General features: G+C 42.2%; 1 protein-coding gene across 1 annotated transcript; it reads left to right on the top strand.

Moving 5' to 3' along the window:
- Positions 1–1,770: 1,770 nt before the first annotated feature.
- On the top strand, positions 1,771–4,615 carry LOC130735324 (uncharacterized). The gene is made up of 2 exons (XM_057587375.1): positions 1,771–3,145; positions 3,436–4,615. Exons 1-2 carry the CDS (start codon positions 2,605–2,607, stop codon positions 3,468–3,470), a joined length of 576 nt encoding a protein of 191 aa, XP_057443358.1. The 5' UTR covers positions 1,771–2,604; the 3' UTR covers positions 3,471–4,615.
- Positions 4,616–16,470: the final 11,855 nt, after the last annotated feature.

Below are 16,470 nucleotides of genomic sequence, written 5' to 3'. Positions count from 1 at the left end.
TCACCAAAACTTCACTTTTATTCAATAAATCACTTAAGCAATACATAAGTAAGATTAGGGTCTTACACAAGTGATGTTGATCCTTTGGAGGATGGTTCTGGAATCAATTTCAGAACGGAGATGTACAATATGAAGGATTTTTGTCTTGCTGATGAGAATGATGGTGTTAATAGGGTTCTTCAAGTGTTTGATAAAACTTTTTCCACTAAATCAATGATTTCTGGAAATCAAACTTTGGTAATTTCTTTATCCTTTTTTGTTAATTAACATATATTTTGATTGCTATTTTTCGCTTTACCTTTTATAACCAATATATATTTTTGTTATTAGCCTCTGTCAAGGATCTATGTACGTAATCATCTAAGGCCTGCTTGGAAGAAAATTTTGTTGCATACCCCACTGACAACAAATGGTACTCTTGTGAGCTTAAGAGAAGGAACAAGGATCCCAATAGTCCTGAAGTTAATATTGGGAAAGATTGGTACCAGTTTGTGCTTGATCATAAGCTCAAGATTGGTGATAAAGTTCATTTCGTTCCTGATAGCACTTCTAACAATGTGGTCCATGTAACTGTTCATCGCTGACCCAGTAAGGTTAAATAGGATTAGAGGACATTTATTCTTCAAGGATTACTGTGTTTTGATTTTATATGATCATATTTTGATTTTGTTAAAGATTATATTTTATGATTTTGTTTTTTTAGTTTATTTGCAATAGTTTTTTATTTAAATTGTTCCTTTACGATATAAGTAATTACTATCCAAAATCAACCTCATGTGAAATTATCTCTCCAGGTTAACATTCCACTATCTGTAAACTATAAGGGTCTTGGAAATGAAGCCAAATTTTGGGAACATGAAAATTCTTTGAATGTGGAGTATTAAATATGAGGGTAAACATGAAAAAATATAATTAATGCTTCATATATAATATAAAGTGACTTATATTATGAGACAAGAAAAACTCGAACAGAGTGTTTTATAATAGGGGACGGAAAGAGTATTGATTTTTTTTAATTGGTAGTTCCTTGATGTCAAATTGTCAATGTGTAAATATAGAAGATTATTGGTTTTTTTTAAAATTAATTTTAAATTCGTTTAAAGTTTTTTGAATCATATAGTGTTATTGTTTAGTAAATATTACAGGATTTTATGTTTAAAACACATATCACAATAATGACACCAAGAAGTTCTTTGTTAAAACACATATGACACCAGGATTTTATGTTTTGTTGTGAGCCTACCACAGCAGATGAAAAGTTTATATTTTTTTTCGTCTTTCACTCATTTCCACCCGTCTGACTTTTTTTTTCATTGATCTTTATTGATGTTTATTTATGTTTTTCTACAGCGTGTTTGTCCTGTTGACACTAATTTTCTTAATACCTACAACCATGAACTTGGGACACAATGGACTTTCGTTGATCCTCGTGGGTATACTCATTATGTTCAGTTTGATAGAAGCTTCCAGCCACCTTCTGTTACGTATGGTTGGATTGAGATGAGAATATTATGGGCTGGTTGGAAAACATTTTTTTTGTTTTCAGTTATTATGGAAACTCTTTATTTGCATTGAACTGCTATTATGAATCATATAAGGAAATTCTGTATGAGCGATTTGTACCACGTCCTCTTTACCATGATCCATATCGTGCTTTTGAGAGTGGTGGCTATAAGTTCATATTCTCTATTAAAGTAACTGATTCCAAGAGCAAAACGTGTGAAATGGTACATGTTATTTATTAACGATATACATGCCATGTATATCTCATCTCAGATTTTGATTTACATATCACATGACAGATTTGATTTTAATCTAATTAGACATATTGTAATTTAGGAAATTCTGTAATTAGAGATAGAATCTCTAGCTGATATGTAGGCATGATATTAGGAGTAATTGCAGTATGCTGAGGTGCATCTGCTGTATATAACACACTGTTATGCAAGGAATAAAATCATCTGTTCCATTCTTTACATGGTCTCAGAGCTCTGCGACCCTAGGCAGAAAACCTTGCGGCTGCTATGGAAGAAACACAATCAGAAACGTCTTCTGTAAAAGAAAACGTTGAGAAAAAGAAGCCGTCACCTTATGATCTCAACTCCAACGATAATCCTGGAAGTGTGATCGCACAGGTGCAGCTGAAAGGTGAAAACTATGATGAAAAGGCCAGAGCTATGAAGCGGTCCCTGAGAGCACGGAGAAAATGGGGTTTCGTTGACGGAACCATAACGGAACCCAAAGAAGGATCCCCTGATTTGGAGGATTGGTGGACAGTTCAAGCCATGTTGGTGTCATGGATCTTGAACACAGTAGAGCCAACTCTACGAACGACCCTCTCATATCTTGAAACCGCCAAGGAGATATGGGAAGACATAAAGGAGCGGTTATCAGTGGTGAACGGTCCTAGAATACAACAACTGAAATCAGAACTGGCACAGTGCAAACAAGGAAATTTGTCCATAGTCGCTTATTATGGAAAGCTAAAAGCACTGTGGGACGAATTAGCCAACCATGAACCAACGTTAACTTGTACCTGCAAAGGGTGCAAGTGCGGACTTGCAACAAAAAATTGAAAAACGCAAAGAAGAAGAACAAGGGCACATGTTCCTGATGGGTCTCGATGACGGAATCTACGAAACGATTCGCTCAAACGTGCTGGCCACCGATCCTCTGCCATCCTTAAACAAGATGTACTCCATTCTGGTGCAAGAAGAGAGTGTGCGAAATAGGCCACAAACCAGAGAGGAGCGGCCAGAAGTCATGGCCTTGGCTGCTCAAGCAAGCATGAAGGCAAGAGGACGTGAAAACAAGATTGACTCATTCTGCTCAAACTGCAATAGAAAGGGACATGATGAGGCTGGCTTCTTTGAGATTACCGGTTATCCAGAATGGTGGGGCGAACGCCCGAGGAACAATGAAAAAACTGGCGGACGAGGACGAGGTCAGAACCGGGGTGGAAGCACAGGATCAAGCGGTGGTCGTGGTAGGGGACCGGCTCGTGTTCATGCTGTACAATGCTCAAGTTCAACCCTTGGTGAAGAAACAAGAAACTCAGCCACGACAGGATTGAGCCAGGAACAATGGAAAACCCTGGTAGAAATGCTTAATAACTCAAAAGTCACTCCAAATGAAAGCATGACAGGTAAGCTTATTTTAAATCCTTGGATAATCGATAGTGGGGCATCTAATCATATGACAGGAACCTTGCAACATCTGTGTAATTTAAGGGACGTGCAAGGGGGGCCAGTTAGACTTCCTAACGGGCAAACCACAATGTCTATGAAGGAAGGAACAATAAAACTCATTGATAATTTAAAGATTACAAATGTGCTTTATGTTCCTGATTTAGATTGTAATCTGATTTCTGTATCACAATTGTCAGATGAATCAAATTGTAATGTTTATTTAATTGGTAAATTGTGTGCAATACAGGACCGCACTACGAAGATGCTGATTGGAATGGGTGAACCGAGGGATGGACTCTACTTTTTCCGGGAAGCTCCCAAGAAGCGGGCTTGCAAAGTTGAAGGCATGAATCTGTTAGAAGTATGGCATCAGCGGTTGGGGCATCCGTCTTGGAAAACTACTCAGTTAGTGTCTAATGAAGCTGGTAGTCAATTTAGTGATGTACAAAATAAAGTTTGCGAGGCATGTCAAAAAGCTAAGCAAACTAGGGAAAAAATTTCCTTGTGCGAACATCAAGCTTCTAATATATTTGATTTGATTCATTGTGATTTGTGGGGACCGTATCGAACTCGTTCTTCTTGCGGTGCTACATATTTTCTTACTATTGTTGATGATTGCTCCCGTGCAGTGTGGATTTGTAAGACCCTAACCTTACTTATGTATTGCTTAAGTGATTTATTGAATAAAAGTGAAATTTCTAGTGAAGTTTGATTTAATTGCTAAACTGTCCGTGACCTTGTGTGAATTTTTGAGAGGTCTTAAAGACCTAATCTTGAAAATCTTCCTTCATGAGAGTTGTAGCTCTCTGAGTTAGCTAAATTCTCTCGTTGGTTCCAGGTCATTCCGACCTCGGTAGCCCGAGATAGCTTTGTTTTAGTGACGGAAGGTCAGGCTGTATTGTACTAGCAATTTTGTTAGAAGGAAGTTCTTAAGTCCGAATTTGTTTCTTTAAAATCAAGAGAAGGAGTTTGCCTTGATTTATTTGAGCCGCTTAATCAGTAGCTAGGAGAGTATTTAGTTGGACTTGGGCCAAGTTATGAAGGGAGAAGAGAAAAGGAAAACCTAGCCCATGATGTATGCTAGTCGAATTCCATGAGGAAGGAAGGAGGGAAGACTTGTTTGACTTGGTTGTGCTGAATTGGTGGTAATGATTTGGGAGTTATGTCTCTTAGTTAAGTGCTGATCAGTTTTGGGACAAGGGAATTATAGGCAAATGATGAGCCGTTAATGCCTTGTCTCTTTTCAAATTGATGGAAGTTTTGTGAAGGCTTAGGAGGGGTGTGTATAGCCGCGGGTTTGAGGGTAAAAGGGGGAGAGTTTTCTGATTTTTGAGAGACAAAAGGAGTTGAGTGAGAAACCCAAACACAAACCCTCATTTTCTCATCACACATTCAGCAAAAGAAAGAAAGAAAGAGAGAGTGAGAGAGAAAGAGAGAGGCCGTGAGAAGAAGAAGAAGAAGAAGAAGAAGAAGAAGAAGAAGAAGAGGCCGTGGAGGCGCAAGAGTAAGGGAGAGATTTCGAGCAAGGAGAAGGTGCAGCAAGGAGAGGACTCCTTCATTCATCTTTTCATCATCCTTTCACACCCAAAAGCCAAGGTAAGGGGTGGATCTAGTGGGTAGAGTCTAGGTTTCCACATGATAAAGATCTGAGTTTGGGTTGGATGATGATGTATGAGGGTTGAGGGTAGAAAGCATGCTTAAGGTATTCAATATGTGCAGCCATGAGATTGATCAAAGCTTGATGCCATGCTACTTGCCATAGTTGCCGAAACTTGACTATGTTGCCATGTTTGTGCCTAGAACGAATTCTGTATTGGATTGTATGTTTAGTGCTGACTTTGATGATGAAAAGCATGATCTATTGCTGCTGTGCAATGGCCTAGAGGATGGCCAAATGTTTTTCGAAAAAAAAAGAGAGAACCCTAGAGCAATGGTGCTCTCGGCTAGGCCAAAACCTTGGGTTTTGGTGGATTTTTCTTTAGCTTTTCGATGTATTGATTGTTGCTGATTGTTTCTGGAGTTTTTACCATATTTTTGAAGGTTGTGTGATGCCATGATCAGTAGGTTAATGTTTGCCAAATGACCCTAGGTTTTATGTACGAAAACCATGATTTTATGCTAGATTTGTCTAGATTATCACATGATTTTTAGCAAGCAATTTGTAACATGATCTTTGCTGGATTTTTTGAGAGTATATGCTTATGTTTGTTGGCGGGACAATGACTTGTGAAGTTGAGATGGAAGGAAGGAAGTGTTTTAGAAAACCTTGGACCCCTTAGGTGGTTGTTGGCAAGTTTTCTTCTTTCCGACTCATGCACAAGTTTATGTGATAGCTTGATTGGTGGAGTTGCCATGATCTAAGTATTGATATGCATGAGAACATTGTCTAAGTGCCTTGGTATGACTTATATGTTGCCTATCTTGATTATTGCCAAAAGGTCGCTCATCTAGCTGTAATTTCTTTTGGTGCTGTGATTTTTACTGTCATTTAAGTTGTATAAGTTTTGTGAAAATGTTAAGACTCTAGGTTGACTCAATAGAGCCTTTAACAAAGACAAATGAGAACTTAATCGCTTGCAAGTAAAATGTGAATAATTGGACATAGGTCTAGTGAAGACTATGGGCCATGAGAACGATGGTACCGTTGGAGACAAACGGTTACTTGCACGCGAGGGTGTTACCACGTGATTGGTTGACTGCGGTCACCTTGTGATTCTGTGGACGGACGGTGTGTCTGGCGGACGGTGTGTCCCCCCACATGAATGAGGGTTGTACGGTGTGTCCCCTCTGAGAATTGTGCATCTGCGGAGGATCGTGATTATGGCCATTGGTGTTGAGGTGGTTGTGTGAATGGTGAGGTCGCTAGCCTAACTTAACTTAGGTGACTGACTGTGATATAATATAAAGTTTATGCTTATTATACCTTGTTATTTCTGAGTATTACCTGGATATGTGAATGTTATATGAGAACATGAGATCTGACCCTGTTGTTTGTTTATGTGTTATTCTGGGGGGGGGGCCAGATGATGAAGACCAAGAGTACAGTGGTCTCGTGGACGATAGATTTACCTGACCAGCATAAGGACAACGCCTGGCAGTCCGACTCTGCCAAGGCACGTCGCATCTACGTCGGCAGCGCTACGATCACGGGACGTGACCGACATGGGAACGTCGTCGAGACTCAGAGCATGGAGTGGGGCAAGGTCAAGATGCCCTTTGTACCTTGTCGCTTCTTACATCCAGGAGACGAGGGTTCATGCTCGAACTCTCCACAAGAGGTTGCAGGAGGGGAGGTTTCTTCAAGGGCGCTCGAGGCACCAGATTGGTGGGCACGCATTGGCGACTTTCCAGCTCCGCCTCTCGAGTCCCTTTTAGATCCTTCTGAGCCTATGGAGGACTTTGCTCCACGGTATGTTGCAGCAGCTGATGCACCTAGGGATGCCGAGACGGAGGGGCGTGGAGATGCACCAGAGGTCCGGGCTCCTGTGAAGAAGCGCCAGAGACAGTGCGGTTGGCTCGACGAGTGACTGATATTGCCATGCTGGGGGTTGAGTGTTCGTGGTGTTGAACTATCTTTATCAGTTTTGTTTTCCGGTTTTGATGTATTATTGACATAGGGCTTTAGCCCAAGGATTCATTTATGTATTTGATTATGGTTCTTTTTATTTACGAGTTATTTTATTCAGAAATACATGTCTTATTTATTCCGTAGATTTATATCGTAGAGTTTTCAAGAGTTTCGTAATAATTGAACTTTTGTCATGAAATCAAGATTAATAATTGAACAGTGAAAATTCTTTACGAAAATGGTGACGTTGGTTTACTGTGTGACACTCGAGAAATCGGGGCGTTACATTGTGGTATCAGAGCTCCGGTTGAGAACCAGAGCACTAAGGGTTTTGGATTTACGAGTTTCCGAACTCGTTGATGTTTTTGTTTTTGATAAAGATGTTTTCAAAGCTTCACGGTGAGATTGAGTAGACTTGTGTGCTAAGATGTTTGCTTGACTGTGAGATTGTCTGAAATTAGTATCATTGCCGTGATACTTGACTTAGATTATTTGATTCTGGTGCTACGCACTCATTCATTGTTGAGGAGTGTGTGAAAAAGTTAGGATTGCTAACTGCTGATTTACCATTCGATTTGATGGTGACGACCCCTGCCGCTGATCGATTAGTTACGCGCACGACATGCTTGCAATGCCCGTTGATTTATGAGGATCGGAAGTTCCTTGCGAACCTCGTCTTTTTGGAGCTTAAAGAGCTCGATGTGATTATGGGGATGGACTGGTTGGCACAGTATCACGTTCTGTTGGATTATGCTAATAAGGCCGTAGTCTTTCCAGATTCTGGCTTTACGGATTACTTGAATTCGTACAATTTGGGAAGGGGTTCACTAGCATTCGTGAACTCTATCGTAACTGAGGCGAAGAACGACGGCGACGTACGCAACATTTTGGTGGTGCAAGATTTTGTGGATGTGTTTCCAGAGGATGTGCGTGGATTACCGCCAGTGAGAGAAACAGAGTTCTCTATTGATATTATGCCCGGTACAGGACCAATATCAATGGCGCCTTATCGGATGGCACCAGCAGAGTTGGCGGAGTTAGCAAAATAGTTGGAGGATCTCTCTTCCAAGGGATTCATCCGACCAAGTGTGTCACCGTGGGGAGCACCGGTATTGTTGGTGAAGAAGAAGGACGGGAGGTCCAGATTGTGTGTGGATTACCGACAACTCAACAAGGTGACAGTGAAGAATCTTTACCCGATGCCTCAGATAGATGATTTGATGGATCAACTTCGGGGAACTGTTGTTTTCTCGAATATAGATCTGAAGTCAGGATATCACCAGATCCGTGTCAAGGAGGCTGACATATAGAAGACCGCATTCAGAACTCGATACGGGCATTATGAGTATCTCGTGATGCCGTTTGGAGTTACAAATGCACCCGCAGTGTTTATGGACTACATGAACAGAGTGTTCAGGCCATTCCTGGACAAGTTCGTGGTGGTGTTCATTGACGATATTTTGATTTACTCGAAGAGTAAGGAAGAACACGAAGAGCATTTGCGTCAAGTTCTAGGAGTATTGCGAGGGAAGGAACTATATGCTAACGGCTCGAAGTGTGAGTTCTGGATGGAAGAGGTGAAGTTCCTTGGTCATGTCATATCAAGTCAGGGTGTGGCTGTTGACCCCAGCAAGATTGAATCGATCATGTCATGGAAACAACCTAAGACAGCAAGCGACATCAGGAGTTTTGTTGGGCTTGCTGGCCAGTATAGACGCTTCGTGAAGGATTATGCAAAGTTGACTTCACCGTTGACTCAGTTGACAAAGAAGAATCAACCTTTTGCATGGACGGAGAAATGTGAAGAGAATTTCCAAGAGATGAAGAAGCGACTGACTACTGCACTGATACTAGCCTTACCCAAGGAAGGAGAACCATATGACGTTTATTGTGGCGCTTCACATAATGGGTTGGGTTGTGTAATGATGCAAGAGAAGAAAGTGATTGCTTATGCTTCGCGACAGCTGAAGATTCATGAGAAGAACTACCCTACGCATGATTTGGAGTTGGCTGCTATAGTATACGCTCTCAAGATTTGGAGACGTTACCTGTATGGCAGTACGTTCACGATCTACAGTGATCACAAGAGTCTGAAGTATTTGTTCGATCAGAAGGATCTGAATATAAGGCAACGAAGGTTGATGGAATTTCTTCAGGACTACGAGTTTGACCTACAGTATCATCCGGGGAAAACTAATGTGGTAGCTGACGCTCTTAGTCGAAAGGCTATACATGTATCCTCGTTGATGGTCAAGGAGTTAGAACTGCTGGAGGCGTTCCGAGATCTGAGTTTGGATGTGAAGATAGCTTCAGGGAAGCTTAGTTTCGGGATGGTGACGGTGTCGAGTGGGCTCTTGGATGAGATCAAATCGAAGCAAGAGACCGATGAAGGGTTACTTGAGTGGCGCAAATTGGTTACTCAAGGGAAGGCACCAGAGTTCGCTATCGGAAACGATAACATACTGTGTTGCAAGGGGCGAGTTTGTGTACCCAATGACGCAACTATGAGGAGGTTGATCTTGGATGAAGGTTACAAGAGCAGGTTGAACATTCATCCGGGGATGAACAAGATGTACCAAGACCTGAAACTTCATTTCTGGTGGCCTGGGATGAAGAAACAAGTAGTCGAGTATGTGTCAAAATGCTTGACTTGTCAGAAGGCTAAGGTGGAACATCAGAAGGCAGCAGGAAAACTACAGTCGTTGGATGTTCTGGAGTGGAAATGGGATAACATCTCTACGGACTTCGTGACGGCGTTACCCCTAACACGAAGAAGATTTGATGCAATTTGGGTAGTGGTTGATCGACTGACGAAGACCGCTCACTTCGTGCCGATCAATCTGAACTACAAGGTGGAGAGACTAGCAGAAATCTACATTGCAGAGATTGTTCGTCTGCATGGGGTACCATCTAGCATTGTGTCGGACAGAGACCCGAGGTTTACCTCACGTTTCTGGGGAGCATTGCAACAAGCTTTGGGAACCAAACTGAGATTGAGTTCCACTTATCATCCACAGACGGATGGGTAAACCGAAAGGACTATTCAATCCTTGGAGGATTTGCTAAGAGCTTGTGTGCTCGATCATAAAGGAAGCTGGGATGAGTTGTTGCCGCTGATTGAGTTTACCTACAACAACAGCTTTCATGCGAGCATCGGGATGGCACCTTATGAAGCTTTGTATGGTCGAAGGTGTCGAACGCCTTTGTGCTGGCATCAAGTCGGGGAGAACTTAGTGATTGGACCCGAGCTGGTTCAGCAATCTACCGAAGAAGTAAAGCGAATCCAAGAAAAGATGAGGATCTCGCAGAGTCGTCAGAAGAGTTATGCTGACAATCGAAGGAAAGAGCTAGAATTTCAAGCTGGAGATCATGTCTTCTTACGGGTTACCCCGATGAAAGGTGTCGGAAGGGCGATCAAGTCTAAGAAGCTTACTCCAAAGTTCATTGGACCGTACCAGATAACCGAACGAGTTGGGCCCGTGGCATATAGGATTGCGTTGCCGCCTTTCCTATCCAATATCCATGATGTACTTCATGTGTCACAGTTTTGGAAGTACAAGGCTGATGATTCTCATGTTCTTGAACCTGACGACATTCAGCTAAAGGATGATCTGACGATGGTGATGCCACCCATCAAGATTGTCGACAAGAGTACTAAACGTTTAAGGAACAAGGAGGTGTCCTTGGTGAAGGTCGTTTGGAATCAAGCGACAGGCGATGCTACATGGGAACGTGAGTGTAAGATGCGGGAGTCACATCCCGATTTGTTTGTAAACCCTTAAGTTTCGAGGGCGAAACTATTTTTAAGGGGGGTGGTATTGAAAGACCCTAACCTTACTTATGTATTGCTTAAGTGATTTATTGAATAAAAGTGAAATTTCTAGTGAAGTTTGATTTAATTGCTAAACTGTCCGTGACCTTGTGTGAATTTTTGAGAGGTCTTAAAGACCTAATCTTGAAAAGCTTCCTTCATGAGAGCTGTAGCTCTCTGAGTTAGCTAAATTCTCTCGTTGGTTCCAGGTCATTCCGACTTCTGTAACCCGAGATAGCCTTGTTTTAGTGACGGAAGGTCAGGCTGTAATGTACAAGCAATTTTGTTAGAAGGAAGTTCTTAAGTCCGAATTTGTTTCTTTAAAATCAAGAGAAGGAGTTTTCCTTGATTTATTTGAGCCGCTTAATCAGTAGCTAGGAGAATATTAAGTTGGATTTGGGCCAAGTTATGAAGGGAGAAGAGAAAAGGAAAACCTAGCCCATGATGTATGCTAGTCGAATTCCATGAGGAAGGAAGGAGGGAAGACTTGTTTGACTTGGTTGTGCTGAACTGGTAGTAATGATTTGGGAGTTATGTCTCTTAGTTAAGTGCTGATCAGTTTTGGGACAAGGGAATTATAGGCAAATGATGAGCCATTAATGCCTTGTCTCTTTTCAAATTGATGGAAGTTTTGTGAAGGCTTAGGAGGGGTGTGTATAGCCGCAGGTTTGAGGGTAAAAGGGGGAGGGTTTTCTGATTTTTGAGACACAAAATGAGCTGAGTGAGAAACCCAAACACAAACCCTCATTTTCTCATCACACATTCAGCAAAAGAAAGAAAGAAAGAGAGAGTGAGAGAGAAAGAGAGAGAGGCCGTGAGAAGAAGAAGAAGAAGAAGAAGAAGAAGAAGAAGGAGAGGAAGAAGAGGCCGTGGAGGAGCAAGAGTAAGGGAGAGATTTCGAGCAAGGAGAAGGTGCAGCAAGGAGAGGACTCCTTCATTCATCTTTTCATCATCCTTCTATCATCCTTTCACACCCAAAAGCCAAGGTAAGGGGTGGATCTAGTGGGTAGAGTCTAGGTTTCCACATGATAAAGGTTTTTCCTTGATTTGCATGCCTAAGATCTGAGTTTGGGTTGGATGATGATGTATGAGGGTTGAGGGTAGAAAGCATGCTTAAGGTATTCAATATGTGCAGCCATGAGATTGATCAAAGCTTGATGCCAATGCTACTTGCCATAGTTGCCAAAACTTGACTATGTTGCCATGTTTGTGCCTAGATGAAATTCTGTATTGGATTGTATGTTTAGTGCTGACTTTGATGATGAAAAGCATGATCTATTACTGCTGTGCAATGGCCTAGAGGATGGCCAAATGTTTTTCAAAAAAAAAAGAGAGAACCCTAGAGCAATGGTGCTCTCGGCTAGGCCAAAACCTTGGGTTTTGGTGGATTTTTCTTTAGCTTTTCGATGTATTGATTGTTGCTGATTGTTTCTGGAGTTTTTACCATATTTGTGAAGCTTGTGTGATGCCATGATCAGTAGGTTAATGTTTGCCAAATGACCCTAGGTTTTATGTACGAAAACCATGATTTTATGCTAGATTTGTCTAGATTATCACATGATTTTTAGCAAGCAATTTGTAACATGATCTTTGCTGGATTTTTGGAGAGTATATGCTTATGTTTGTTGGCTGGACATTGACTTGTGAAGTTGAGATGGAAGGAAGGAAGTGTTTTAGAAAACCTTGGACCCCTTAGGGTTCAGCCGAGCCACTTGTGTGGTTGTTAGCAAGTTTTCTTCTTTCCGACTCATGCACAAGTTTATGTGATAGCTTGATTGGTGGAGTTGCCATGATCTAAGTATTGATATGCATGAGAACATTGTCTAAGTTCCTTGGTATGACTTATATGTTGCCTATCTTGATTATTGCCAAAAGGTCGCTCATCTATTTGTAATTCCTTTTGGTGCTGTGATTTTTACTATCATTTAAGTTGTATAAGTTTTGTGAAAATGTTAAGACTCTAGGTTGACTCAATAGAGCCTTTAACAAAGACAAATGAGAACTTTATCGCTTGCAAGTAAAATGTGAATAATTGGACATAGGTCTAGTGAAGACTATGGGCCATGAGAACGATGGTACCGTTAGAGACAAACGGTTTCTTGCACACGAGGGTGTTTTGTGGGTTGTACGGTGTGTCCCCACGTGATTGGTTGACTGCGGTCACCTTGTGATTCTGTGGACGGACGGTGTGTCCCCCCACATGAATGAGGGTTGTACGGTGTGTCCCCTCCGAGAATTGTTCATCTGCGGATGATCGTGATTATGGCCATTGGTGTTGAGGTGGTTGTGTGAATGGTGAGGTCGCTAGCCTAACTGAACTTAGGTGACTGACTGTGATATAATAAAAAGTTTATGCTTATTATACCTTGTTATTTATGAGTATTACCTGGATATGTGAATGTTATATGAGAACATGAGATCTGACCCTGTTGTTTGTTTGTGTTATTCTGGGGGGGGGCAGATGATGAAGACCAAGAGTACACTGGTCTCGTGGACGATAGATTTACCTGACCAGCATAAGGACAACGCCTGGCAGTCCGACTCTGCCAAGGCACGTCGCATCTACGTCGGCAGCGCTACGATCACGGGACGTGACCGGCATGGGAACGTCGTCGAGACTCAATGCATGGAGTGGGGCAAGGTCAAGATGCCCTTTGTACCTTGTCGCTTCTTACATCCAGGAGATGAGGGTTCGTGCTCGAACTCTCCACAGGAGGTTGCAGGAGGGGAGGTTTCTTCACGGGCGCTCGAGGCACCAGATTGGTGGGCACGCATTGGCGACTTTCCAGCTCCGCCTCTCGAGTCCCTTCCAGTCCCTGCTGAGCCTATGGAGGACTTTGCTCCACGGTATGTTGCAGCAGCTGATGCACCTAGGGATGCCGAGACGGAGGGGCGTGGAGATGCACCAGAGGTCAGGGCTCCTGTGAAGAAGCGCCAGAGACAGTGCGGTTGGCTCGACGAGTGACTGATATTGCCATGCTGGGGGTTGAGTGTTCGTGGTGTTGAACTATCTTTATCAGTTTTGTTTTCCGGTTTTGATGTATTGTTGACATAGGGCTTTAGCCCAAGGATTCATTTATGTATTTGATTATGGTTTTTTTTATTTACGAGTTATTTTATTCAGAAATACATGTCTTATTTATTCCACAGATTTATATCATAGAGTTTTCAAGAGTTTCGTAATAATTGAACTTTTGTGATTAAATCAAGATTAATAATTGAACGGCGAAAATTCTTTACGAAAATGGTGACATTGGTTTACTGTGTGACACTCGAGAAATCGGGGCGTTACAGGATTTACCTCTTAATTGATAAGACAGAAGTAACACAGACACTGATGAATTTTTTCTCCATGGTGGAAAGGCAATTTAACAAACTGATTAAAACTGTGAGAAGTGATAACAGGACAGAATTTGTATGCATGAAAAAGTATTTTTTTGAGCATGGGATTGCCTTTCAAACTTCCTGTACAGGACTGCCTCAACAAAATGGACGGGTTGAACGAAAACATCGTCAAGGTAATTTACCTATTTATTTCTGGGGTGAATGTGTGTTGACAGCAGGATACTTAATCAATCGCACTCCAAGTTCTGTGCTAAAAGGAAAAACTCCATATGAGGTTCTACATGGGCAGGCACCATCGTACGCTAATTTGCGTGTGTTTGGCTCTATGTGTTTCGCACGCAATCAGCACACAAAAGGAGACAAATTCGCCAGTCGTAGTCGCAAATGCATCTTCGTGGGATACCCTTATGGACAAAAGGGTTGGACAGTGTATGATCTTGCAACTCATGATTTCTTTGTATCACGGGATGTTGAGATGGAAAACTCATTTGAAGAGGCGAACAACCAAGCTGAGCTAACGACCCACACACACGTTAGTGACAGGGGGGTACTACCGCTGCCTCAGACCCTGTTATACTGACAGAACCCTCACATGTTGAAGGTGTCGCAGAACATGAACCAGAATTGTTGGGACGTGGTTGCCATGCAACCTTCTACACGGCTGAAGGGATTCGTGATAAACACAGTTCAACAGTTGAGTCCACCCACTCATTCACCTGCTCCATCACATCCTTCAGGTACTCCGTATCCTATTGCATACTATGTAAATTGTGAACAATTCTCTTTCACCACCAACATTTTCTTGCAGCAATCACTGCCACAAAGGAACCAGTATATTTTCATGAGGCAGTGAAGGATGCTAGATGGAGAAAAGCTATGCAAGCCGAGATTCAAGCTCTCGAACAAAACCAGACCAGGAGCATGCAACTGCTTCCTCCTGGAAAGAAAGCTCTTGGTTCTAAATGGGTCTACCGCATCAAATATAATTCTGACGGGACAATCGAACGGTTTAAAGCTCGTTTGGTTGTTCTTGGGAATCACCAAGTGGAAGGGATCAACTATACCGAAACTTTCGCACTGGTTGCCAAAATGGCAACGGTACGGACCATGCTCGCTGTTGCCGCTGCAAAAAGTTGGAAGCTACACCAAATGGATGTGTACAATGCATTTCTCCATGGGGATCTAAATGAAGAGGTCTTCATCAAAATGCCTCCCGGTTTCTCAGCTTCCACACCCAACATGGTGTGCAAGCTTCGGAAATCATTATACGGCCTAAAACAGGCTCCGCGGTGTTGGTTTACCAAGTTGTCCCATGCCCTTAAGTCCTATGGTTTTCAACAATCCTCTTTGGACTATTCTTTATTTACATTAAATCAAGGAACTACTCAGGTTGTGGTTCTTGTTTATGTTGATGATCTAATTGTTGCTGGAAATGATTCTTCTGCCATCACCCGGTTTAAGCATTACCTCAGTGTATGTTTTCATATGAAGGATCTTGGTCCTTTAAAGTATTTTCTAGGCATCGAGGTTGCCAGAAATCCTACTGGTCTATTTCTCTGTCAACGGAAATATACTCTTGATATCATCACTGAAGCTGGACTCCTTGGAGCCAAACCTGCAGGCACCCCGCTCGATCAAAATCATCGCTTAGCGGTCGCTGCCGGTTCTTTTCTTGACAATCCGGACCAATATCGACGGTTGGTGGGGCGCTTGATTTATTTGTGTTATACACGTCCTGAGCTGTCATACAGTGTTCACACTCTCTCTCAATTCATGCGGCATCCACGAGTTGAACATTGGGAGGCTGCTCTCCGTGTAGTACGATTTCTCAAAGGTAACTCGGCCAAGGCATCTGGCTTGCTCGAAACTGTGACTTGCAACTACATGGATGGTGCGACTATGACTGGGCTGGTTGTCTTGTAATTCGCCGGTCTGTTACTGGCTGGATGGTTCAGCTTGGTAATTCCCCTATCTCATGGAAAACAAAGAAACAACATACCGTTTCTCGTTCTTCCGCTGAAGCTGAATATCGATCTATTGCTACTACCACATGTGAGCTGAAATGGTTAAAGGGTATTCTCTCTGATTTGGGAATTTTCCATGCCAAGCCCATGATCCTTCACTGTGACAGCCAAGCAGCATTGCACATTGCTAAAAATCCTGTGTTTCATGAACGCACCAAACACATAGAGGTTGATTGTCACTCCGTTCGAAATGAAGTGCTGCAAGACAACATTCGACCTACTTATGTTCCAACCACTGCTCAATTAGCGGATATCTTCACCAAAGCACTTGGGAAACCACAGTTTGAATTCTTCTTGCGCAAGTTGGGCATTCAAGATCTTCATGCTCCTACTTGAGGGGGGGTTATTAACGATATACATGCCATGTATATCTCATCTCAGATTTTGATTTGCATATCACATGATAGATTTGATTTTAATCTAATTAGACATATTGTAATTTAGGAAATTCTGTAATTAGAGAAAGAATCTCTAGTTGATATGTAGGCATGATATTAGGAGTAATTGCACTATGCTGAGGTGCATCTGCTGTAT

The sequence above is a fragment of the Lotus japonicus genome, chromosome 2 (genome assembly GCF_012489685.1).
Source record: "Lotus japonicus ecotype B-129 chromosome 2, LjGifu_v1.2".
In the NCBI taxonomy this organism is placed as follows: Eukaryota; Viridiplantae; Streptophyta; class Magnoliopsida; order Fabales; family Fabaceae; genus Lotus; species Lotus japonicus.
Note: the sequence above shows the minus strand (reverse complement) of the source record. Positions and strands in the feature narration are given on the sequence as shown.